We start from the raw sequence: 27967 nt of genomic DNA, 5'->3' as shown, positions 1-27967 counted from the left end.
TGGGAATATATGTTTAGGGCCTGAGGCGGTAGGTTTGGCAATCAATGAATGCAGCTGCTATTGAAACCTACAGTACAGAATGCCATATAGTCACATGAACATTCTGCAGGAAAGAATAACAATAAAATAATGGATTTGTTTTAGAATGTTAATTAAAACTGCCTCATATTTTGGAACTTTCTAAGGAAAGTTTTAATAATGGCTTAATAATTTAAACTTGGGGCAGTCAAACTCTTATTCAGAGTCTTATTTAAAGAGCAGGTAGTGCTTTTAATTGGCAAATCAGTCTAGGAGATATGCAAGAGAAAGATTAAATCAGAAATCGGTCAGAAATATTATTATTAGTAGTATTTGTCACGAATTCGGTCCATGGACTTCCGTTTATTCACCACCAGAGGTCACCCTTTCCATTACATTGACTCTCGCACAACACAAACTGTTGCATAGCACCCCGGACTACATATCCCATCATTCTTTGCACGATTTGCACACTGCACTGATTGCACTCATTGCACACAGCTGTTTCTAATCACCTCACTCACTATATAACACCCACTCTAACCACCTTTCTCTGCTGAGTATTGTTTAGCCCGTACCCCATTCCGAGTCTCTGTGTTTTCCTTGTTTTGCCTTGCCTTGCCTGTTTCCGCGGTTTCTGATCTTTGCCTGTATTCCTGGATTTTTCCCTCTCGTCTCGCCCCTGTGATTCTGTCTGCCGATCGGTGACCTACGCTAGCCCTGGGACTATTCTTGTGTTTTGCCCGCCATATACCTGTTTGCCATTGTTTGACCCTGCCTGTTTACCACGTCTCTTTAATAAAGCCTGCAGATGGATCCACACGTCTCACGTCTCGTCAGCCCCGTTACAGTATTATTAATATTATTATTATTCAGTAACTGATACAATTTTGCAAGGTATATACATGAATACTTATTTGTAGATAGTTGCAAAAGGAGGAGTTTCTCTAAAATAAATAAAAATAAATAAATAAAATAAAATAAAAACCACACATATTATTATTAGTATTAGTAGTAGTAGTATTTTAAGATAAGATATATAGATAAATAACATATATAACAGTCGATACTTTTTGAGTTTCTATTTCTATTCTATTCTTATTTTTTTAATAGATTATAAGGATTTATATAAATAAAATATAATTGTATAAAAAATATATTTCTCTGTCAATATGGCAGTGGGGTTTTAGCCTGTGTTATTGTTTGTTTGTTTATGCATGTTGTATTGTATTGCATAACATTGACAGATTAGTTTCAGTGGCTAAAAAGTGCTGGTCAATTGTTGACTTAATAAAAAAAAAAATAATAATAATTATAATCCCCCTAAACTCCGCCACAGGGGTGGGGGGGGGATAGCAACATGAATATTTCCAAGTGCACACGGAAAGCTATCCTCAAAAGGCAGCGTATATCTTTAAATATTTTTTTCTTATCACATCAAAGAAAGTGGCCTAGAGGGACAGCTGCATGCAGGGCTGCTGAATAGAAGCCTGTCTCACAGAGTACACCACTGCTTTTCCTGTCTCCTTGAAACCGCTCTTTTGAAGAGCTGCCCAGTTCTGCGGGAGCCCCGCGCAAAGGTCACGGCCAATTATGTGTTTCTGTAGGTGTTGTTGTTTGTCTGTTTTCTCTTCCTGCAACACTTTGCTTATTAAAGAGCTCTTTAAGAATGCCCTCTGTAATTCACATTGGATCATCAATCCAAACTGCCACTTTTCTTGTTTGACCCAGCTTTGCATTTCCATGGCTGTGTGGAATTTGACATCTCTGAATTAATGGAGTTTAATTCAGAAAACTGCCATTACTGCAATATTTTACAAATAATTAAATGGCCAACAGTTTTATATAGGCTGTAGCTGGTATGTTAATTCCTAGAATCAAAGCAAAATATATTTTTTAGATATGTATTAATTGGCTAGACAGCAAAGATGATGGATTTTGCCTGTACACATGCAACATGCAATTATCTTCTCAAATTTGATTTTCTTTTGAATATATAATTTCATGTCAAATGTAGAACTTGTCAAAGGACTATGATGTACACATATATACAAAAAAAGGTATAACTACAAATAACTACACTGAAAATTTAACCAGTTACTTAATAATAATAATAATAATAATACTTATTATTATTATTATTATTATTATTATTATTAACTTATTCAAGCTTGAATATACCTGTTCAGAGGAGGAGTTTCACTTTTGTGTTTGTGGCAAAAATAATACAAAATATATTTATGTTTTGAAATATAATTATATTTTATACTACGAAATATAACAAAGCATATATAATTATTTATTTAAACATAATTAAATTGTCTAAAACGTAATGTCTCAGTATAACAGCAGAATTATTTAGCTTGTAATATTGTAACTTTTTTCTTGTATTAATTACAAAACATTGATAGATTTGTTAGTAATATAGTGATAGTAGTATAGTAATAGTAATACGGTTTCTCTTGGGGAAAAAAATAATAATAATCAGGCAATCTCTTGATGCTTTTAGCATAATTTTACTAATCAGGATCCCAACAGGAAGTAAAGATGCTTCAATTTAAAAAGCATTTACGTTTTACCTCCTACTACCATTTAAAATTGCAGTGTTTATGTGCACCTGCTTCCAAGTTCATTTATTCAGCGTCCTGCAGTGTGACCTTTAACAATCACAAAGTATACAGATTTTCAGCATTAATAAGGAAAAAGTAGGTTAGAGCTGTACTTATGTGTGTAGACATTAGCATAAGAGCTTATAAGTGTTGGCAACAACATGTCAGAATAGCTTAGTGTGACAGCAGTGTCCTGCAGTGCAGTACTTGCAATATCTACAATAATTCAATTAGAACTGCTTTAAGCCACAGTTTTATTATTATTATTATTATTATTATTGTTGTTGTTGTTGTTGTTGTTGTTGTTGTTGTTGTTGTTGTTGTTGTTGTTGTTGTTGTTGTTGTTGTTGTTGTTGTTGTTGTTGTTGTTGTTGTTGTTGTTGTTGTTGTTGTTGTTGATGATGATGATGATAATACCTGTGAACATTTATTTATCAATGAAAATAAAAAAAAAGATATATATATTTATCAGTGAAAATCAGTGAAAATGTAGGTATATACCTACTATTTTGGTATATTTATAATTTATATTTATATTTACATTTATAAATAGTAAACATTTAAACTCATGTTGCGCAGATTTTTGTCTAGTCTTATGGGGCCTGTTTACACCTGGTCACTTCATGCGTTTTTTTTCTGATCAGATAGTTATCCGATCGTGATAAGGCCAGGTGTAAATGCCCTCCGAAACGCATTCTAGACGGATATAAATCCGATCGCTCAAACCACTTCAGGAGGTGGTCTGGGCCGCATTCCAGATGAAACTGGACAAGTGTAAATGCATCTGGTTGTTGAAACCACATATGCAAATTTTACTCCTCCCAAAACGTTAAAATAATAAACGTGTGAGAGCGTGTTATAGGCTATATGACATTATAATCAGATATGACAGCGCTAATGCAACACGCATTGCCGCGGACGAGTAGCTGTATCTCTTCAGCAAGCCGACGCGCAAACTGCCGCGAATGAAACTGAAAGTAAGACGCAGACACACAATCATCTTCATTAAAAGTAGTAAGACAAACTTATCTTTCCAGTGCTGATGCCGCGCACTCTCCTAATGCGGTCTTTGATCTTGAAATGAGCTGATAATTAATAATATGCAGCGCTTATCTTTTGATTTTGTTGACGTGAACTCCGCTAAATTTAAATATAGCGCGGGAATTGAAGATCGGATTTAAATCCGTTTTGCAAAGACACATTTAGGTGGCCAAGTGTAAATGGAAACGTTTTAACAAATCCGACAGATAGCCGATCAGCGAAAACGCATGAACTGACCAGGTGTAAACAGGCCCATGCTCTACCATTAGTATTGATTGATTGATTGATTGAAAGGCATTCTCATTTTAGACCATCTGATTGGACAAAAATATCTGTAGGGCAAAATTATTCTCTTTAATGAGATCACACTGTACATTTTAATTATGATTTTAAATTATTTTTTACATGTTTAGGATTGCATTTGCATATAAATGGGGTCTTTAATGTTTTATGAACCATTTGTAAATAGTCCCATTACTAATTAAAGACATTTCCATGGTTAACTATACCTTGAGCTCATGCTATCAATTATCCCAAATTAAACAAAAGAAAAATGTTCTTCTATAAAGTAGCTGTGAAATCAGACAGGTTAACTGACTGACTAATTTCATCTCATTTAATAAAAGTCTTCGAGAACTTTATAGACCACTAAAACAAAAATGTTATCACGTTTGAAACAAGTTTCAAGATTCAGGACATCGTCTCCCTCAGAGACTTAACAGCGAACAAACAATTAACAGTTCATCCTGCATCAGTCTGTGATTAAAACGTCTCCATTTTCTGAGAATATATGAATCCACTGCATTTCAGTTGAAAAGTCACGTCATGTTAAATTGACCAGTGAACATGTGCAGTCAAATGAGACCTACAGTAACTAGGAGGATTGTGATACATGCACAGGCCTCAAAAAGAGTGGAAACAGCTTACTGCTGTTATTTGAATACATCTGCAAAAGTACCTGTTTTGGCTCAGAAAAAAAAGCCTCTTTCTGTGGATTGTGATTGTCACTGTTCAAAACGGAGAAGCAAACCACAGTACTGCAGCACTGTATATATATATATATATATATATACACACACACACACACACACACACACACACACACACACACACACACACACACAAACACACACACACACAAGAAACAAACTCATCTACATAACGATTTACTGATGAAGTTTAACAATTTAAAGGAATAGTTCACCCAAAAATGAAAATTTGCTGAGAATATACTGACTCTCAGGCCATCCAAGATGTACATGAGTTTGTTTCTTCATCAGAACAGATTTGGAAAAATGTAGCATTACATAACTGCTAATCATTGAATCCTCTGCAGTGAATGGCTGCCGTCAAATTATAGTCTAAACCGCTGTTAAAATCATCAAAGCAACCCACAAGTAAGCAAAATAACTCTAATCTATCAATTAACATCCTGTGAAGTAAAAAAGCTGCATGTTTGTAAGAAAAAAATGAAGATAATTTAAATTCAAACCGTTGCTTCTGGACAAACTACTTATTTATTTTTTTTTATTCTGTAGTGAAAATGTCGTCTCGTCTAAATCAGGAGAGAGATATGCACAGATCAAGGACTGTTTAGGCAAGGCAAGGCAAGTTTATTTATATAGCACATTTCATAAACAATGGTAATTCAAAGTGCTTTAAATAAAATAAATGAAAAAAATAATAAAAAAAATAATCACAACATTAAAACAAGGAATTTAAAACTTTGAAAATGATTTAAAAATTGATTTAAGAGGTTTAAAATGAATTTAAAACAGTTGGTGAGGAGACCATTACAATAGTCCACCCTGCTGGTGATAAAGGCATGAACAAGTTTCTCCAAGTCTTGACTGGAAACAAAACATCTAATTCTTGCAATGTTTTTGAGATGATAGTATGCTGATTTAGTTACTGCTTTGACATGACTACTGAAACTAAGGTCTGTCTCCAGAATCACACCAAGATTCCTGACTTGATTTTTAGTTGTCAAACCCAGAGTCAAGGTATGCATTCACCTTGAGAACTTCATCTTTGTTTCCAAATGCAATGACTTCAGTTTTTTCCTTGTTTAACTGAAGGAAGTTCTGGCACATCCAACTGTTAATTTCATCAATGCATTGGCAGAGGGAGTCAATGGGGCTGTAGTCATTTGGCAATAAGGCTAGGTAAATCTGGGTATCATCAGCATAGCTGTGATAGGCAATTTGGTTCTTTCTCATTATTTGACTTAGTGGGAGCATATACAAGCTAAACAAGAGCGGTGCAAGAATTGAGTCTTTACAAGCAAAAAAAAAAAAACAGTCCAAGACAGTTATAAACAAATATGTTTAGTTTTGATTTGAGAGGATAACAGGAGATGAACTTGTATGCACTGGAGGAATGCATTATGCTTTATGGACTTATGTTTTAGCCAGAAGCAATGGTTTAAAGTTCAAATGCTTTAATGATGGATTTGTTTCTTAGAAACAAACAGCTTTTGACTGCACGAGACATTCATTGATGGACTGAATGTGTGTGAATTACTTATGGATTATTGTGATGCTTTTATCAGCTGTTTGGACTCTCACTCTGATGGCACCCATTCACTGCAGATGATCCATTGCTGAGTAAGTGATGTAATGATAAATATCTCCAAATCTGTTTCAATGGAGAAACAAACTCATCTACTGTACACCTCTGATTGTTTTGTTTTTTTTTTTGGGGGGGGGATTATTCCTTTAAGTGAAATTCTCACCTACTAGTTTGGTTTAATCATTTATTTAAATGGACCAGGGAACATCTGCAGTCAAATGAGGCCTACAGTAACTAGGGGAATTGTAATGGATATGCAGGCCTTGGAAAGAATAGAAATGGCTAACTGCTGTTATTTGAATGTGTTATGTACTTGAAGCATCTGTTTTGGCTCAGAAAAATCCCTGTTTCTGCGGATTGTCACTGTGTTGATATAATTCAGATCGGTGTTCAATACTGAGAAGCAAACCACAGGCCCACTGTTAAGATAAAATGCCTGATAATGGGACGTGATTAATGCACTCTCTGTTTTGGATTGTCATAGCAACATGAACTAATGGGCATAATTTTACCTGAGATGAATGAGTCCTGGAGACAGCTGATACCCAGGGTAAAAAGCTCGGGGTTTGTGTTTCTACTGGTCTCTGAGTTTTATGTTTTTTACTCTGTTTCTCAAGCCAATTTGGTGCACCCCAAAGGGGTCTCCATCTTTGATGACACCCGACTGGGCCTCCATTGTGCCGAATTAAATCCATTGTGAACTTTTAATTGAAATACTCAGAACAGTCACGTTCATTCACTTCGTAATTCGGCACATACTGTGAGTGACAGACAAGTATGACATCTGCCCTGCGGGTCACGTCTCAAGTCCCAAGGCAGCATGTGATTACTGTGATTGCTTGATTCTAGAGCTCTCCACTGGATGACATTGATTGAAGCACAAAGGGGTTTGAGTCACATGATGATGCACAACAATGCATTGCAGCAAAGTAGTTGCAACTAATATGCAGCCGCTTTGAATAGACGGACAAAAACAAAACAAGCAAGCAAAATAATGCAGCAGCTGGTCGGAGGTCTTCTTTGAGGTAGTTTTTTTTTTTTCTCTCCATTCCTTCCAGGAAAAGGAAGTTCAGATCGATTTACCACACTTTTACCTTATAGGGCCCATGGGCACTCTGGTAGAAAGCAGACATGGACGCGGTAATCCATCTCCATTGCGTCAGAGCTCTCCGGGCCAGGAATTCTGTCAGTCGCAGAGGCACGAAACGGTAGAAAGACTCTGGAAATAACTTACTGCCTCTCACTAGCGTCAGAGTAAAGTGGAGTCACTCTCTCCTTCTACTTCAGGTAGTTTTATCCACCAGTCAGTCTTTAAATGTAAGCTTCTTACAGATGGAGAGGTTTCGGGAGAAGGATCGGCTGCTGTTCTGAAGGGTATTTGGGTTTGTATCTGAGTATTGCCATGAACTAATCTTTCACTAATTCCCAGTGGAAAGTCCTATATACTGTATATGACGTGGCTTTAGCTTAATTCAGTGACTGAAGAATCAGCTGCATTATATGTGCTATTTCTTGATGTTTAAATACGTTCTTAGTTTAATGCGCAGAGTCAACTGTGAGTCTATTATTTGTAGGTCTCCCTAAAAAAATTTCTTTTTAACATTGAGTTTTGATGCTGATCTGCTTGTTTGTCAGATTCATGACAAATATATTATAATATATTATTATTATTATATGATTAAGTAATAAAACATAATTCCATTTTAATTGCTAAAACACTAATATACTCTACCAGTTTGGGGTCAGTATTTATTTGATCAAATTTACAAGTAATATTATGAAATATTATTATAGATTTTTATTATATATTTAAAATAACTGTTTTCTATTTGAATATGTCACATGATCCTTCAGAATTATATTATTCTGGTTTATTTGCAGCTCAAAAACATTTTGTATTATTATCAATGTTGAAAACATTGCACTGTTTTTTTGTTGTTGTTGTTTGATAAACAGATAGTTCAAAACATCAGCAATTTAAATAGAAATGTCATGTAACATGATAAATGTCTTTATTGTCCCTTTTGATAAATTGAATGCACTCTTTTTACAAACAAACAAACAAATAAACAACCAAACAAACAAACAAATAAATAAATATGCCTCCAAACTCTAAACAGATATATAAATTGTGGCTTTAATACACTGTTTATAAAATCAGGTATTGGAACCTGTTAGCTAAATAAAGCTGCTTTTGCTCAGGTTTGAGCTTACAGACGTTGCTATGACAGTAACTCCGAGATGAGCTTTGAAGAACAAAACAATCCAGAGTCATGCCAAATCATCAACAATTAAACACGTATAAGACAGTAATAAAGTAAAAAGAACAGCACACTGTTTGGTGACGCCAGTGGTACAGAAAAACTCACATTTAACCGGATGCCAAATCAGATTGATACATCAGAGATAACTTTCTATGAATTTGATGATCAGAGCAGTCTTTAAACAAACCTCATGAGAGTATTTGTCCGATTTATTCCCATATTTATTTATTTTTTTACATTGTCGTTTTTACATGGCTGTGTTATGATGAAATGCAAATCCTTTGGCTCGCTCAAGGCAACTATAATCAAGTTACTAGTCCATGGATACAATGGATTCAGTCTTTGTTGTTCTAAATACCAACCAAACAAACAAACAAACAAACAAATAAATAAATACATAGAAAACATGGGTATCATTACATCACATTCTTCAAAATTTTATTACATACAGTGCCGTGGCTTTTCATACTATTCCTTTTTCCAAATTCACACACTAAAAACATTTAATGGCTTATAACTAGTCTCACATACAGTAGATCGTTATGTTGTAAAGCCAATGTCTGTAGCAGCAGAGATTACATCATAAATAGGCCTATTGTCAACCAGAGGGGCAGCTTTATGATGGCATAGCATAACCACACAATAACAGCTACAAATCTATTAAAGAGTTTGTCAGATGCATCTCAGCAAAACAAAGACTTTGCCACAACTTTGTTTAAGCAGGTCAGATTTGCATCCCTAATGTTGTTGTTTCAATTCTATTGAATGTCATCCTAATATACACAAAGATGAATCTATATTTTAAGTCTCAAGACCTGCTGAGATGCACTCATTTCATGAAGGACAGATACTTTAGAACAAACCTTATCAGTAATATGGGAATTGGTTTTATTGTGATTGAGAGGAGAATACAGAGTTGAATACAGTATGTAAGAATTGTTTGTACTGGTCTCTTTTTTTATTTATTTTTTTATTTTTCTCAGAGGACTCTAGTTTGATTTTGGAAAACATACAGTATTTGTATTGTTGCAGTGTCTACTAGGATATGTAATGCAGTTTCAAGAGGTTACATATTTCTGCCACCTTACATCATCATCTCCACACAAGCTTACTTATAATGAGTTGATTCTACATTACCATGTAACCATAACATGGAAAAGCCACATTTTGCTGTTACCATGGTGCAAAGATTCTTACTTTTGATATCAGCGTATCTAGTATGCTGTGATACACAGTGATACAAAAAAGCCATTTTTAAATAACTACATTTTCATCATATGCTTTTAATATCACTCTCTGACCTAGTCAAAGCCCAGAGTGAGTATCTCTGTGTTTTTGCAGTACCTAAGTAAGAAATGTAGGTAACACTTTAGTATAGGGACCAATTGTCAGTATTAACAAGTTTCTTATTAGCATGTAAATTAGTAACATATTGGCTGTCTATTAGTACTTATAAAGCAGATAGTAATGCCTTATTCTGCACGACCATATTTTAGATCGCTAATCTTACCCAATACCTAAATTTACCAACTACCTTATTAACTATTAATATGCAGCAAATTAGTTGTTTATTAAGACAAAAATCGTAATAGCGAGAAATTGACATTCAAATAAAGTGTGACTGAAATGTGTTTTTTTTAATCATTATTTTTTATGTTTTTTACATCACATGTTTTATATCAGCGCTCTCTAAGACCCCAAGCGATATAACGTGTATTATGCAGTACAGCTGAACCTTGACATTTTGTTTATAATCAATTCAAATTAGACTAGAAAAAGTCATGAAGTATCAACCAGATACTTCAATGTTAGGTACATTTTTCAAGGTATTAAATGCACCTTGGAATTTCAACGACCACAAACAGAACATGAGGGTTGAGTGAGGATTTGTATATGGAGCCCAAGAGCGACTTAAACATACTTTACAAACTGCTGTCCTAGCTCTAGGCCACTGTCAACAGCATGATGTTGTTTATGGCTATCCATCCAATACAGTGTCAGTGTGTTTTTTTCAAAGTTATTGGCTTTGAACGTTCAAGTGGAGAGTGCATTTACATGTCATCACACTGGCACACTGTGTTTGCTTGTTTGCAGTTCCCCCGAGAGATGGAGTGGCTGATCTTCTCCCTGCTGGTGCTGGCTGTGTCTGCGTCGGGACAGCTGTGCCCCAAGCGTTGCATGTGCCAGAACCTGTCGCCATCTCTAGCCATCCTCTGTGCCAAGACCGGCCTGCTTTTTGTGCCAACAGTCATTGACCGGCGTACAGTAGAGCTGCGTCTCACTGAGAACTTCATCACGTCGGTAAGGAGGAGGGACTTCGCAAACATGACAAGTCTCCTGCACCTGACGCTGTCCCGCAATACCATCAGCCAGATTATGCCTTACACTTTTGCCGATCTTAAGCGGCTGCGTGCGCTGCACCTAGACAGCAACCGCCTGAACGTCATCACGGACAACCACTTCCGAGGACTCACCAACCTCCGGCACCTTATCCTTGCCAACAATCAACTGCACAACATCTCCCCACATGCATTTGATGACTTTTTGGGGACTCTTGAGGACCTGGATCTCTCGTACAATAATCTGGTGGACATCCCGTGGGAGACTATAGGACGCCTCACCAATGTGAACACTCTCAACATGGACCATAACCTCATAGAGAACGTCCCTCTAGGAGTCTTTTCGAACCTACACAAACTAGCCCGTTTGGATATGACATCCAACAAGCTAAAGAAAATACCCCCTGATCCCTTGTTCCTTAGGATACCAGTTTATGCCAAGTCAAAAGGATCACCCCTTTCCTCCCTCGTCCTAAGTTTTGGAGGGAACCCACTACATTGTAACTGTGAGCTACTCTGGCTAAGGAGGGTAACGAGGGAGGATGACCTGGAAACTTGCGCGTCACCACCAGACCTTACGGCAAAGTACTTTTGGACTATCCCAGAGGAGGAGTTCATCTGTGATCCCCCTGTGATTACAAGGAAATCTCCCAAAACCTTCGCCATGGAGGGCCAGCCCATCAGTCTGAAATGCAAGGCCAATGGGGACCCAGACCCAGACGTTCACTGGATATCCCCAGAGGGCCGTCTAATTGCTAACACCTCCCGTACTTTAAGCTTTAGCAATGGGAGCCTGGAGATCAACATCACTTCATTGAAGGATACAGGAGTCTTCACCTGCATTGCATCTAATGCCGCGGGGGAATCTACAGGCACGGTGGAGTTGGTGGTCAACCCGCTGCCACACTTAGCTAACAGCACTAACCGAATCCGAGAACCTGATCCAGGACCATCCGATATTCTAACCTCCGCAAAGTCGACTTCATCCGTAAGCAATGAGACCAGGTCTCAGGAGAGGAAGGTGGTACTTGCTGAACTCATGGCAAATTCTGCACTCATCAGGTGGCCTTCACAACAACATTTCCCTGGAATCAGGATGTATCAGGTTCAGTACAACAGCTCGGCAGATGACACTTTGGTCTACAGGTAAGAAGCCTTATTGTTTTGTGAATTGAAAATTGAATTACGTGTATAGTAGTGCAACTGGTTGTGCTAGCGTAGCAAGGCTCTTATGGTGCAATTGCATATCCAATAACATATCCAGCCTACTATATAAGTTTATTATAATTACATGTTGTACATGTTGTTAAGTACCAATCTCCGTTGATATTACTGCTGGGACTCACTCTAAATATTGCTTCTGTTTACTGCTGTTTATTTACTCTATTATTTAAAGCAACAATCAATGGCCTTCATCTCCGTGGACCTGCCTTATGCTTCAGGTTTCAGAATGACAACAACAAAAAAAAAAAATGACTGGAGAAACTTCCGCTTTATTCCACCGCAGTATGCCTTTGTCATAATAAAAGAGAAAATCTTTGCTTCATCTGTCAGAAGTTGCTCTGTTTATGGGCCATGCATTCCCAGAGCACTTTCTAAAGCTGTGGGATATCCAAAATTCAAAGTGTTTGTGCACAATGTTCTTTTGAGCCTCAGAAATCCTATTCATGAAAGAAGACAGAAATATCAGAGAGGATGACTCTATGGTCACACTAACAGATGATTATTTTTGACATGAACGAGCAAAAACAAAATCTGTGCTGGGAGAGGTGGGCACAAACCAGGCTAATTTGTCTTTGCTAGTGGTTACAATCCACACACATTGTGATATCTACTCATTCACAGACTATGTTTAATTAGTCTTGGTGCTGGGGACGACTGTGAATTAGTATCCATCTCACAACCTCACAACCTTGGGCAAAATACAGTGAAATAAAGGGGGGGGAGGTAAAAAAAAATAAAAAATAAAATCACATTTTTCAGCACATAATATTAGATAGTTTTTTGCACGTTTCACGACACTTTAATAGTAAAATGTCCAGTGAGTGGTGCTAAAACAATGTTTAGTTTTATTAACATTTTATAAAGCTGGTTGTTGTACATAACAAAGCAGTTAGAAAATGAAACGTCTGGTGAGTGGAGGAAAAAAAAATAATGCTCCATTGCATTTGAAAATAACCTACACTAAATCCTACCTAAACTTAGCCAATAGTGTTAGCAACAGCAAATGTTAGATGAAACACATTTGCTGAAGCAACCATGACATTTTAGAATGCCTCTACAAGTCTTTGAGCTCTTATATATTGACTCGTGTTTCACAGAACTCATACCCGAGCGCTGTGCATCTCAAGTGCAATGCTGCACAAGGTGAGCTACCAAGCAAGTTTACTACATCAGAAAGGCCATAGATATGGAGCTGGTTATCTGGTGCAAACATCACAATGTATTAGTTTACAAATCATCTGCAGGGTAATCATAATTTAAATAAATGTGAGTAAATGATAACAGAATTTTAGTTTTTGGGTGAACTGTACCTTTAAGAGTGAATTAGTGTAAAACTCTAAGAAACTGGGTCATCCCAAGGAGAAGTCCAGATTGCCAAATCTCATGCACATTAAAGCACAGCGATTGATTCTAAAACAGGCATCCAGTCACTTTTGCTTAAGCTTTTTTATTTTCTCTTGTGACCTTTTAACCAAATCTCTAGAATGCTGCTCCATCTGACTGAATAAGCATGTCAATAGGTTATTTCTAGGGTATGCATATAGATTGTAATGTATTTCTCTGTTAAAGCCAATGTCATGTTAGGAGTAAACACATTTAGTCTACATGAACAGCTAACAATATATAAAGACTATGCTGGATCTAGAAAGGTACTTGTGCTCTATTATCAGTGATAATATTGGCCACACTTCCTTCTGACAGGATGCCACAGGAAGTCAATGTACCACTGACAGCTCAGAGTAACACCTCGAACAGCCTCTCCAAAAGAACAGACAAACAGAGACAGACATATCAAAATAGGTTCCTGTTTCTTTTCACACTAGGACAGCAGAAAAAAAGGGGGGGGGAGGTAAAAAAAAAAAAAAAATAAAATCACATTTTTCAGCACATAATATTAGATAGTTTTTTGCACGTTTCACGACACTTTAATAGTAAAATGTCCAGTGAGTGGTGCTAAAACAATGTTTAGTTTTATTAACATTTTATAAAGCTGGTTGTTGTACATAACAAAGCAGTTAGAAAATGAAACGTCTGGTGAGTGGAGGAAAAAAAAATAATGCTCCATTGCATTTGAAAATAACCTACACTAAATCCTACCTAAACTTAGCCAATAGTGTTAGCAACAGCAAATGTTAGATGAAACACATTTGCTGAAGCAACCATGACATTTTAGAATGCCTCTACAAGTCTTTGAGCTCTTATATATTGACTCGTGTTTCACAGAACTCATACCCGAGCGCTGTGCATCTCAAGTGCAATGCTGCACAAGGTGAGCTACCAAGCAAGTTTACTACATCAGAAAGGCCATAGATATGGAGCTGGTTATCTGGTGCAAACATCACAATGTATTAGTTTACAAATCATCTGCAGGGTAATCATAATTTAAATAAATGTGAGTAAATGATAACAGAATTTTAGTTTTTGGGTGAACTGTACCTTTAAGAGTGAATTAGTGTAAAACTCTAAGAAACTGGGTCATCCCAAGGAGAAGTCCAGATTGCCAAATCTCATGCACATTAAAGCACAGCGATTGATTCTAAAACAGGCATCCAGTCACTTTTGCTTAAGCTTTTTTATTTTCTCTTGTGACCTTTTAACCAAATCTCTAGAATGCTGCTCCATCTGACTGAATAAGCATGTCAATAGGTTATTTCTAGGGTATGCATATAGATTGTAATGTATTTCTCTGTTAAAGCCAATGTCATGTTAGGAGTAAACACATTTAGTCTACATGAACAGCTAACAATATATAAAGACTATGCTGGATCTAGAAAGGTACTTGTGCTCTATTATCAGTGATAATATTGGCCACACTTCCTTCTGACAGGATGCCACAGGAAGTCAATGTACCACTGACAGCTCAGAGTAACACCTCGAACAGCCTCTCCAAAAGAACAGACAAACAGAGACAGACATATCAAAATAGGTTCCTGTTTCTTTTCACACTAGGACAGCTGGAGGGGACAAGAACTCTCTGAACCAGAACACATTTCTTTAGGCATTTTTTATCCCCTAAATAAAACGCTGTCTATATGACTTTACTGTAGATATGCAAGTATGAATATGATGAATATAGGCAACACAGAGCCCGGGATCTGATTTCTTGTAATACACTGTAAGGTAAACTTCACTTTAATAATGTGTTAAATGCATTACCAGGGTTAAAAGTGTTTACCAAAGTAGTGCATCATTCACTGAAGTAAATTAATGCCTTTAAAATGTAAAGTCAGTTCCTGCAACTGAGTATTAATTAAAAGTAGAATGTAAAAAAAAAAAATCTTGAAGTTGAATGGAGGGAGGGAGGGAGGGATGGACGGACATGCTGCATACAGATGGAAGGATGGATGGAGGGAGGGAATTATCGATAGATGGATGGATGGATGGATGGACAAACATGGAAGGAAGGGTAGATAGTTGATGGATGGATGGATGGATGATAGATATTTTTGATTAGATAGAAATTCATTAGATATTCATCCAGGCCAGTAAGTGTCAGTATAACATTCAGGCATGTTTGAACGAAGAAGCTTTGCAAAATTATTATAATTATATTATTAAAAAAAATGACAAAAGCACATAACCAAATTACTAAAACTTTAAGTAAAAAAAAAAATGATATTATATATAAATAACAACAAAATAACACTGCCTGTAAATATTATAACTAAACAACTAATTCCAAATTGCTGCTTGTTTGGTGGGTGGGTGGGCGAAAAAAAAAAGTTACTGGCAAGACTGAAACTACTACTTTATAAACAGCTGAGCACTTTTATGCAACTGAAAATGAAGTGAAGTAAGTAGCTTTGCTACTTTTAATTAGTTACCTCCCAACACAGTGATGGATGGGTGTTCTGCTAATACAAATGGCAGGACAGTTTTACTCTTAGCAATCTGCTAATTGCTTTCTTAATGAATATTAAACCAGCGCCGTTAAATTCAGGGTTTTATTTTCACTGGGCCCCCAGCAGATGCTTTTAAAGCAATACAGCAATTATCCACTTCACAGACAGACAAAAGCAAAGTCCAGAGCTTCCCTGATACCTTAATTAGATCAGAACATGTGTGCTTTAAAACCAGGCAATGTAAATTGTGCCTTTGGATGAAAAAGGTGGATGTGCTTGTTATTCAAACAGTGGGACAGATGGTTGGTGCAACCTGCCTGTCTCGTACCCCCTTGTGTTCAATAGCTGCGTGATTGTACCAAAAGCTCTTTTCAGTGGAGAAAAGGACACATTTATTTGTAGAGCCACTTTTACTCCAGGTAATATGGATTTTATTGTATATTTTTCATGAACCCACCATTAACAAGAGTGTGTTTTCCCCAAAATTAGCTCAATTATTAGTAACGCAGGGACTGAATTATTGAAATTAAAATGTTCCAACTAAAACTAGCATATGCAGATATTTGACTGGACCCAGATGTCCTGGTTGCTCCAAAATAATTGAGCACACCTGCAGCACCTGCACTGATCGCATGAGTAGCCTGTTATATAACCTCCACTGTGTAAAGACTATGCACCTGGTATATGAATATTAAAATGTATGCCATGGTCTGTCTGAATACTCAATTCTGATTGGCTGGCAGGTATGCATTAAAACTGTTTAATGCACAGGTAGTTCCAAGTCAGTTTAATCCCTGTTCTATATGCACACAGCACTGCAATTTTGTTAATAAAACAGGTTTGATACTGAATCTCTACATTATTTTTCTCAGCAACAAGGGGTAAAATGATTGTTTTTGAAGAAATTTGTAATTCACACACACACACCTTTCCTCTCTCTCTCTCTCTCTATCTCTCTGTGTGTAATTAATTAAAAATAATTAATAAATAAATGCTAATAAATGCAAATAAATGCTGATATATAATTCATTGAAATAAATGTGATCTTACCGCTCTATTTTGGGCAGAATGCTAGCATAATGAGCCATAACAGACATAAATAACTGTCATTTTTACTCTTCCAGTCCCTTACATATAACACCTTGTTATACAGTAGCAGTCTTATTTCTATTTCTATACAAAAACACATGCACACACACACACACACGCACACACACAACATTATATTTTTGTCTGTTTTTGAATAAGAAAATGACATTTTATTTTTCAATATGGAAGTAAGCATTTTTCTGTGAATGTGCGAGACTTCTGGTTCATTAGCCGCTGTATGGGAATAATGAAGAATAACAAAGTGCGGTAAAGAAGAGTAAACAGGGGTCCCCATGAGAAAAATAGCTTATAAATCAGGGGTCTTCAACGTTTTTCAGGGTAAGGACGGCTTTGGCGATGGAGCAGGGACCCCCTTATTCAAAATGTGTCAAGCAGAGCTACATATTATATAATATTAAGAGACACTAACCATATTATGATTAAGAATAAATTACAGTATATGTATATTATGTTAAGAACTATGCACATTATTTGTGATGCACATGCATCACTGTCTGTATATTGTATTTTATTGTTAAAATTGTTGTTTATGCATCATCTTCAATAACCTCCCAGGTTCCGTATGTAACCATGGTTCCCAGAAGGAATGAGATGCTGCATCGGAAAATGCTTTGGGAACACCACTGTGTGCCCACGCTCTGAATCACATGTGAAATCAGTCCAACTAAATGGTGAAACGTCACAGGCGGGGTGACGTAGAGACCAGAGTGCTTAAAAGCACATCCGAAACAAGCAATGTTAGCTTCGATAATTTGAAGCAAGTCGCTCACAGGATGCAGGAAGTATGGCAACGAGACGCAGCATCTCGTTCACTCGGGGGAACCATGGTTACATACGGAACCTGGGACGTTCCTCTTCGGGAACTCATGCTGCGTCGGAAAACGCTTTGGGAACGAGAATGCCCACACCCCCATATGACAAATGCCTGTCTAGTGTGAAATCATGGCGAGCACAGTTAAGACAGATGCAACTGAGAGTCTGGAGCAGTACCATACTTCTCCTGGCCTCACAAAATGAAAGAAACATGTACCAACGGGTTTCGGCCCCAATGACTGACCACCCAAAGGGATGTGGTAAGCTGCTATGGCCACCACAAGGTGGAGGGGGTCAAACCTACAAAGAATCGTTCTTGCAGGAACTCCAGAACGGAACCAACCGTGAAGTTAACTGGAACCATCTGAAGATTTCCACACCATGAAGTGAACACAATCCACTTCAAGGAGTTTTCTCGACTTCAGACTTGACTCAGACTCCAAGTTAAAGACTTGTGAACATCTCTGCCATGAGGGAGGCATCCGTCGTTAGCGTATATGACAACAAGGAGCCCCCAGCACTGGGCCTTGTGACAGGGACCAAGGTTTTATCCACATGTCTAAGGCACGTAAGCATCGCCGCATGACCTTGATCATGCGAAGCAGGTTGCCCCTGAGGGAGAACCCTCTGGTCCTGAGCCACCACTGCAAGGGTCTCATGTACAGCAGGCCAAAAGGTATCACGTTGGACGCAGCTGCCATCAGACTCAACAGTCTCTGAAACTGTCTGACAGTGAGTGACTAGCATTATTTCACTCTCTTCACGTCTGTGAGGATCGACTCGATCCGAGCAGGAGACAGACGCGCCTGCATCGTGGTTGAATCCCACACCACACCCAGATAAGTGGTTCTCTGTAGTGGAGAAAGCACACTTTCCCTGGCGCTTAGCCTTAACCCCAGCTCTTTTATATGGGCGAGGACGACATCACAATGTCGAACCGCCATATGCTCTGAAGAGCTAGTATCAACCAATTGTCGATGTAGTTGAGTATGCAGACACCCTGGAATCGCAGAGCAGCCAGAGCAGCATCCACACACTTGGTGAAAGTGTGGGGTGAGAGAGCACAACTCTTAGGTCTGGGAGAAAGTGTTTCAGAGCCTGAAACACGGCCAGCATCTCCAGGCAAATTATGTGCCACATGACCTGGAGTCAACAAACGTAGATCTAGAATCGGACGTAACCCCCCATCCTTCTTCGGAACGATGAAGTACCGGTTGTTGAACCCGGACTCTCTGTCGAGAGGAGGGACCACCTCGATGGCCTCCTTCCTCAAGAAAGTGTCTACTTCTTGTTCCATGACCAGAGCCTGCTCGGGGCCCACCAGAGTGGGAAACACCCCGTTGAATAGAGGCGAACGAGACCCGAACTGAATCTTTCTACAGTATGCAGGACCCAATGAGACACATTTGACAGAAGCTTCCACGCTGCCAGATGATCTACTATGGGAACCAGTGGCCTCTGGTGTATTTAGAGCAGCTAGCTCGGTGATCTCCTAAGGGCACTGACGAGAGACGGGCACCGTATGATGAGGTGTACACCGCTCTTCCCCAGATAGACCCGCCCTCAGAAGTCCTGGGCCATAGGCATCAGGACCTTTTAGTCGAAGACTTTCTAGCGAGAATGATGGTCCGCAGATCCGCCTCCTGCTTAGAAGCCTTCGGCTGGGAGCGCCGCTCTGACTCCAGATATTTTCTGGGGAAGTACGAGAAGCGACACTCCCGGAATGAGGAGCTGGAACACGGCTGGGGCTGCTCCCACCCAACAGCCCCTGAGACCTGTGTCCAGCATTGGAAAATGTCGGGGCCTAAGGGGTGAAGCTGCACTGGGAACAAATAGCCCGCAAGCGTCAGTCCCACTTAAGACATCACCCTATAACCTACTCATTCAGCCCCCTAAATTGAAAAATTCGCAAATAAGGGCGGAAGAGCTGGAATGAAAAATGGTTAAACCCATGCTCTCAACACCTCGGTGTGGAGACAGGGAGAACCGGTTGGTCCCGACATGGAGGTTGTGATAGAATGCTATGGCACGCTTTTAGTTACAATCTCCATCAACTCCTCAAAAGTGTAGTAATGACATGCTGACCACATCAACCTCCTCGGAGGAAGAGAGGTAAACACTGTGCTGTCACTTACATATATATATACATATATATATATATATATATATATAAACTTCTCAAAGCCAGAAGGATATACATCATTTAATTCCTCAGAATTAAATGCAGCCAAACAAACCAGACAAGTCAACATGGTCTGCTTATAATATAAGATGCAATATAAAATAATCATGAATAACAGCCTGCAAACGAATTCATACATTTGGACACGTTTGGGGGAAAGAGAGACAAAAAGAAACCTCCCGTCTGCTCAGTTTCCCCCAGCGTCATTTTGCTGCGGGGTAATGCACACGTTGCCTCGGCAATGCGCGAGCCACTCGATTCTACATTGCATACAACTTTCTTCCCTCGAAAAGAAATGCCAGCGGGAGAAGAGCTAAACATCTAAGGTAATGCATTTTCACTTGCACATTTAGGGTTAATTTATGAATGAACACAGCTAGCCCCCTCGAGAGCTGACTGTGCGTGCTCCTCTCCAAAACAAACCACACATAAATCGTGTGCATCCCCACCCCTTATTATAGCGAGGGCAGGGAGCGATCTAAAATGCAGTATGCTTTTCATATGCAAAAGATTGAGATTGCGAGTCCTCAATCTCATCACAATAATGCTAACAACATCAACCTCCTTGGAGGAAGATAGCTGCAGCATAGACTCACTCGAAGGGGGAAGAGACCACAGCGTGGGCTTCCGAAACTTGAGAGAGAGCACTAGATTCAAATGCGATCCCCGTGATCCCAATCGCCGCCATGCCTCAGCAACAGCGGGACAGGAACCGCAAAGACCGCAAACACAGACACACTACTCAATGTGTACCCGGCGGGAGCACGATGCACAACCAGCTTCCTCGAGGGCAGACTGTGCGTGCTCCACTCCCAAACAAACAACACAACGACCGTGTGCATTCACACCCGTAAAGTTTAGCGCAGGCAGAGAAGAACACACGGGCTACACAGAACACTTGCTGAAAACACAGAAGCTAACGTTGCTTGTTTCGGATGCACTTTTAAGCTCTCTGGTCTTTACGTCACCCCGACTGACATTTCGCCATTCCGTTGGACTGATATCACATGCGATTCAGAGCGTGGGCACACAGGAGAATTCCCAAAGCGTTTTCTGACGCAGCGTGAGAAGGGGAATCATTATTTTGGAGTCATACATTTGCATTCACCTGAACTTTACCTACAAGTTTATTAAAAATAATAATTTTACTGTGAGATGGACACATAACATTTGCTATAACTGTAGCTTCAGGTTTACTAAAATTAAACATTTTAATGTTACTGTCAGATGGACAGATAAGAATCAAATCACTGAATATCTGAAATTAGTTAGGGTTTTCTAATAGACTGCAGATGTAATGTGTATGCAACGGCTCAACCATTGCAAGAATAGAGATGTACTTTGAGACATTTAAGATTGTTTACAAGGCATTACTTTTACAAATAATTGGAATGGAATTTAAAATATACATTGATGCAAATATTTTTTCTAGTATTAGTCTGCATTTACATTGCGTGTATCTATTTTGACATACCATATTTCTGCAAAGACCCTTGTTATAAATCATACAGAATTAAGTTTTTTGAAAATCTAAAAATGCAGAAAGGTTTCGGTGAGGGGTAGGTTTAGGTGTAGGGTTAGGGTAAGGGGATAGAAAATACAGTTTTGTACAGTATAAAAACCTACGGAGACTCTCATGGAACATGGAATCCAATGTGTGTGCATGTGTGTGTTGTTAGATTTGAAGCAGTCCATCAAATTACACAGTTTAAAGAATATGAATTGCGAGACAAAAAAAAACAAAACAGTTTTTCTAGTGTTTTTTTTTCTCTCTCTCTCTTCACTGGAATAGTGTTGTGTGCTAATACTACGTCTAGCTCAGATCTATAGGAAATATTGACTAACATCAAAGACTACCAGAGAGGCTTAACACAGCTTCTCCGGTTTATGCACAAGGATAAAGTTCCTTCCATATTTTGTTCACTCGTTCAGTTAATTGACAGTTAATGTTAACTAGCAGAGCTGCAGCATGTGTTGCACTCTGAATGCTGCATAGGATGTTTCCACTGGGCTTCTTAACTATCTTAACCAGATTGCACATGCAAACAAACACAGCCCACATACTGATAATGACTGATGATGGCTGTGCTGGAAGAGTACGTTCAGGAGGAGCATATACATTGTGGTCATGTTTCCCTGGATGAACTTAAGAGTAGTTGTGCCCAATCAGTCCTGATTAGCAGATGGTTAATGTGTGAACTGGGAAGCGGAGAAGGGCTAATGTTCCATTCATCATGAATGACTGATGAGCTGATTAAATGACTCCCAGCAAGGGCATCTCTGGCCTGCAGTGGTAAAGAGCGTGAAGTCTGCGTTATCTGCACCATTTCTTCACTTTCACATGCCAGGTTTTCTTTATGCTGCGATGGAAGTGCGGAACCAGGGCCGTATTAACCATTGGGCTAGGCGGTGCTGAAGCCCCGGGGCCCGAGCAAGGAGGGGGCCCGTGATTGGCTGTGGAGTAGATTGACGGACATCGGTAGCGCCGATCACCAAAGCCCCACTACGACCCTCACTTTTTAGCGCTATTATTTAGTGGAGTTTTTCCGTAAATTCCATGCATTACAATTCGAGATTAAAAAGTCACATTTGAATTTGGTTTACCAATGAAATGCATTTATTATATATTTTACTTTTGAATGAACTGTGCACGTAGCATATCTATCAGGTGATCGCTGCGCCTAATGTCTGCATTTACCTCTCTTCAGTTCATTCTGGTGTAATCTAGAAACAGTCATGCAAAGAACAATCTTTGATAAGTAAAAATGTCAACTATTCTAAAAAAAAATAGTGAGAGAAAAAAATGAGGAGAGAGGGGAAAACATGAGTTAGTCACTAAAATCCACAGCTAGTTTATTTTACTAAAGCTGATGATGGAGTGGGAGTTGTGGAACCGCAAATAAACCAGACACATGGAGCAGATAACAACACAGCGTCACAATCCCCACAGATTTTAGGTTAGTTTGATTATTAACTTGATAGATGTATATTGCTTTTTGTGTTTGAAATAACTCTATAGGACTATATTCGCTTATGGGTTGAGAAATTTATTTTGCGCGTCATGATGTAGGCTAAGCTTGTCATTTAAACGCATTTTAAGCGCTGTGGTTTTAAAACTAATTTAACTATTCAGGGACATTAAGCAGTGGCAGAATTAATTTTGGCAAATGCCTGCGTTAGTTTTATGATACGCGCGGAGCGCACTTGCTCGTACATGCCTGTCTCCTCGTCAACACAGTCATTTGTGTCTTAAATTAACGTTAATATTTAAAGATAAAGCATGTGCTTTATCCTGGCATTATATGATGAGATTTTAAAGAGATATAGTTCACCCAAAAAATAAAATACTGTCATCATTTACTCAGTTTTAAGTTGTTCTGAACCTGTATGAATTTCTTTGTTCTCCTCAACATAAAATAAGATATTTTGAAGAATATTCATAACCACCAGAAAGTTGCTGGTCCCTGTTGACTCCAATAGTGTTTTTTTCTCCATACTATTGAAGTCATGGGGGCACAGACACTGTTTGGTTACCAGTATTGTTCCAAATATATACGTCTACATTCAACAGCAGAAGGAAACTCATACAGGTTTTGAACAACAACAACATAACTTTCATTTTTGGGTGAACTATTCCTCCAAAGCAGCCTAATATAGCTGCTGTTGCTATTTGTGTCAATAATGTAAATTAAACATTAGAAAGAAAATCACTCACTGTCTTGACCGAATCGCTTTTGTAAAATAATGTATATTGAATTTATACAGTGATGATTATTCAGTCTATTTGTAGTCTATTTATTTTATACAATATAATATTTCTTATTCAGTGCTTTAAGTGTTTGTAGGTCAATTTCTTTGTTCTATTGTAATTCATGACTGTTTACTTGTCTTCAGTAAGTTTGTTTTTACGTAGGCTAGTATTTTTCTTATTTTGTGATATTGGAATTGGTAACAAGAATTATGAAATTGCAATGCATCAAAAATTTTGATTGGATAAAAATCCTATTTTAAGCTATATATATCATTATTATGATGGGGGGCCCTGCAGTAAGTCATAGCCCCGGGGCCCAGTGAGGTCTTAATGCGGCCCTGTGCGGAACCACTGCCTGGTTGTGATGAAAGCACATTATCAGTGTAGATTACAGGCCGCAGTCTAGATTACTGCGGGTTTACAAATCCCCATCCAAATACTGTATTTGTGCATACAAGATTAGCAACTTGTCAGTGATATAGTAATGCAATTACGCTGTTACCATTGTTGCTGGCAGTGCTATTACTTACTGTAACAATGCACAATAACTCAATTAATGAATTCATTCATTCATTCATCCATCGATCGGACATTAGTTTATGAAGTGTTTATAAATCTGCAGGAGAGTTTTCTGAAAAGTTTCCTCCAAATTCACTTATATTTTCGCGAATGTTTCATGAATGAGGTCCATTATTGCTAAATATATTAAAAAAATAACTGACAACTGGAATATGTGCATGATATATTCATAATCAGTTGTTAAAAAGTAACATTGTAATACATTTTAATGTTAAACTAATTTTAATTTCTTAAATAGCATGTCATTAGACTAGTTTCATTAAACATTTCTGGTCGCAAATGTATTAGACACGTTCAGATAATTTAGGAGCAAATTTGGTTTAAACTTCCTTTAAAAACAATGTTAGTTGGTTAGTTTGATTCATTTCTGGGAATCTGTTTATTTCAGATAATTTATTTAATATGTATGTATGTATTTATTTATTTGTTTGTTTGTTTACTTACTGCAATAAATGAACAGTTTTATTCAGTAAGAATGCATGAAAATGATGAATAAATAAATAAATAATGTTTTTCTTTTGAACTCTTTGAAATTTCTATTCATCAAAGATTCATGAGGAAAATCAAATCATGGTTTCTACAAAAATATTAAGTAGCACAACAGTTTTCAACATTGATAATAAGAAGACATGTTTCTTGAGCAGCAAATCAGCATATTAGAACGATCTCTGAAGAATCATGTGAAACTGAATACTGGAGTAATAATGCTGAAAATTCAGTTCCCTTTCAGTCGGTCACTATGAGTCACGTCATGACTTCCAGCTGCCGCTGATCACAGCGTGAGCATAAAAAGGCAGCAAGTGCAACGCATACCAGCTTTTTGCTTCGGAGCCGAGCGACGAGATCGTTCTGCTCCTACCAGTGTCTTCAGTGAACTACGAGTTCAGCGTGCTCTCGGAAGCTTTTGTGTTGGCGGACTGCGCTTCAGCGGTGGTCGTTCCTGTGTCGAGTGGGTTGCGCACTTCTGCACTACCCCCTGTCGTGCTGCAAGCGGCCTTCTCCCCTGTGCACGTAAAAGAGCATTTCCCTAAAAGAGCCAATTATCTCTAAAAGAGCTTACACGGGTGCGTCTTTGTAAAGACGACGGATCGTCTTTTTAAAGATGCCGTTTCACCTGTGCATTTCTGGATGCGGTCGTCACCTGGCGCCGGGTGATGGTCACGATCGTTGCCTCACGTGTCTGGGCATGAAGCACACTGAGGTGGCGTTTGTGGATGAGTCATGTTCCCATTGCGGGAAGATGACCATCTCGGAGCTGCGGACCAGGCTTCGCTACCTCCAGGTGGGAGGAGTTCTGTTGTCTCTGCTGCGATCTAGTGCTCGTTCTGGCGGCAGCCAGGAGAGGACTACTTCCAGCAGTAGCGCGGGCGGTCTGAGGGTTACAGTGGTGGCAAACCCCTCAGGGAACCAACCCTCGGGGGCCCACCACTCCTCCAGCGCTCCGCAGCTAGCCGAGCCGCCGAAGGAACGCACTGGGCCCTCTTCAAAGAGCGTACCAGTGGTATCCCTTGGGGCTCCTCCCGATGACCGGATGACAATCACTGTATCGGAGGGAGAGCTCTCTGGAGAGGAAGATTAGGCTGCGCTGCCGCCCTCCGGGACAGTGGCAATGCCTGAATCAGATCCAGAGATGTCGGCTATGCTTTCCCGGGCAGCCGAAAGGATAGGGCTCGAGTGGAATCCTCCACCACGTCCCGAGCCCTCGAGGTTGGATGATTGGTTTCTCGGGGTGGCTCGCGCTGGTTCTTAGAGCCCCGCCCCGGTGCCTTTCTTCCCGGAAGTGCATGAGGAGCTCACCAGGTCGTGGATGGCACCTTTTACTGCCAGAAACCAGCCTTCTAGCTCCTCCTCCCTCACCACCCTCGATGGTGGTGCAGCAAGGGGGTATTCAGTGATCCCCCCAGTGGAGCGTTCGGTAGTGATGCAGTTGTGTCCTAAGACCGCCTACTCCTGGCGGGAAGACCTGTTGCTCCCTTCCCGGGCCTGTAGGCAATCGTCTGGTCTGACCGGCGGTGCTTATATGGCTTGCGTGGAAGCTGCCTCCACCTTATACGCTATGGCGTTACTGCAGGTGCACCAGGCCGAGGCACTGAAGGACCTGCACGAGAGTGGTCACGATCCGGAAGTTCTGAAAGAGCTCCGAACCGCCACTGAAGTTCATTGCGGGTTCTCTGGATCGTGCGATGTCCACGTTTGTGGTCCAGTAGTGCCATCTCTGGCTGTTTCTGGCCGACATGAGGGACCCCGACAAGGTTCAGTTCCTCAATGCCCCTGTGGCCAAGACCGGCCTCTTCGGTGATGCGGTCGAGAGCTTTGCCCAGTAGTTCTCGGCTGCACAGAAGCAGACTGAGGCAATTCGACACATCCTGCCCCGGCGGGAAGCTGCTGCCTCCACCTGCCTGCTGGCCGGAGCGCCCCTGCCTGCTCGCCGCCAAGGGCGGCCCCCTGCGTCCGCCCCCGCTCCCGTGCAGCATCCGTAGCAGCCTCCACCCAAGCAGCGCCATGGAGCCGGGCGTAGGCAGGCCGTCCAGCCCATCCAGGCCCCCGCCAAAGCTGGCGGCAAGCGGAAGAGCAAGCAGCCCTGAGACGGGCGACCCAGAGATGGAGGGATCTGCTCTTCGGGAGATGGTGAATGCACCACTCCCTCCCCCGGAGGAGGGCCGGGTCGAGAATCTTTTGTTTTGTTTTTCCCTGCCGTCGGCCATCACGGTCGACGGTACCCAAATTCTCGACAAAAGAGCAGTTTTTACTATCTCTGGGTCCCAAGAGGGCACGGAGGGTCGCGGACGGTTCAACTCCAGACCGCACACACCCTCTGCCAAACTGTGGAACCAGGTAAGTGCTGCACCGCACACTCAGACCCCTCTTCGGTCCGCTCACAAGCCTTCCGAGTTGGGTCCCTGCGTTCCACCTCACTGCCCCACTGCGGGTATGGCGGTGGTTCCGTTGGTCCCGCTTTCACGGTATGTGGGTGCCTGGCTAGCGCTACCCAGCCCGTCTCGCTGGTTTCTGCAGACCATCAGCCTTGGCTATGCGATTCAGTTCGCCTGGCATCCCCCAAAGTTCAGTGGCATCCGCTTCACGACCGTGAAGGCGGCCGATGCTCCTGTCTTACGTGCGGAGATCGCAGTCCTACTGGCAAAGGATGCGATAGATCCGGTCCATCCAGCCGATATGAATACGGGGTTTTACAGTCCCTACTTCATTGTACCCAAGAAAGGCAGTGGGTTACGGCCAATCTTGGAACTGTGTGTCTTGAACTGGGCCCTGTACCGGTTACCGTTCAAGATGTTGACGCAGAAACGCATCTTCGGGTGCATCCGTCCCCGAGATTGGTTTGCAGCGATCGACCTGAAGGACACGTACTTTCATATGTCGATCCTTCCGCGCCACAGACCATTTCTGCGTTTCGCGTTCGAGGGACGTGCATACCAGTACAAGGTCCTGCCCTTCGGGCTGTCCCTGTCTCCCCGTGTCTTCACGAAAGTCGCGGAGGGGGCTCTTGTTCCCCTCAGGGAGCAGAGTATTCGCATCCTCAACTATTTTGTCGATTGGCTTATACTAGCACAGTCTCGGGTTCAGTTGTGCGAGCACAGGGACCTGGTGCTCCGGCTCCTCAGCCAG

At 40.2% G+C, this 27967-nt stretch overlaps 1 protein-coding gene across 1 annotated transcript in view; it reads left to right on the top strand.

Annotated features, from left to right (window-relative positions):
• LOC107697541 (leucine-rich repeat and fibronectin type III domain-containing protein 1-like protein) overlaps nt 1–27967 on the top strand; it is an 87849-nt gene that overhangs the window by 12873 nt on the left and 47009 nt on the right. The window contains exon 2 of the mRNA XM_016498338.1: nt 10598–11988. Within this exon, the coding sequence (XP_016353824.1) occupies nt 10610–11988 (1379 nt within the window). The 5' untranslated portion in view covers nt 10598–10609. The remainder of the gene's footprint in view (nt 1–10597; nt 11989–27967) is intronic.

Source organism: Sinocyclocheilus anshuiensis, unplaced genomic scaffold, assembly GCF_001515605.1.
Source record: "Sinocyclocheilus anshuiensis isolate Anshui unplaced genomic scaffold, SAMN03320099.WGS_v1.1 scaffold1902, whole genome shotgun sequence".
Taxonomy (NCBI): domain Eukaryota; kingdom Metazoa; phylum Chordata; class Actinopteri; order Cypriniformes; family Cyprinidae; genus Sinocyclocheilus; species Sinocyclocheilus anshuiensis.
Note: the sequence above shows the minus strand (reverse complement) of the source record. Positions and strands in the feature narration are given on the sequence as shown.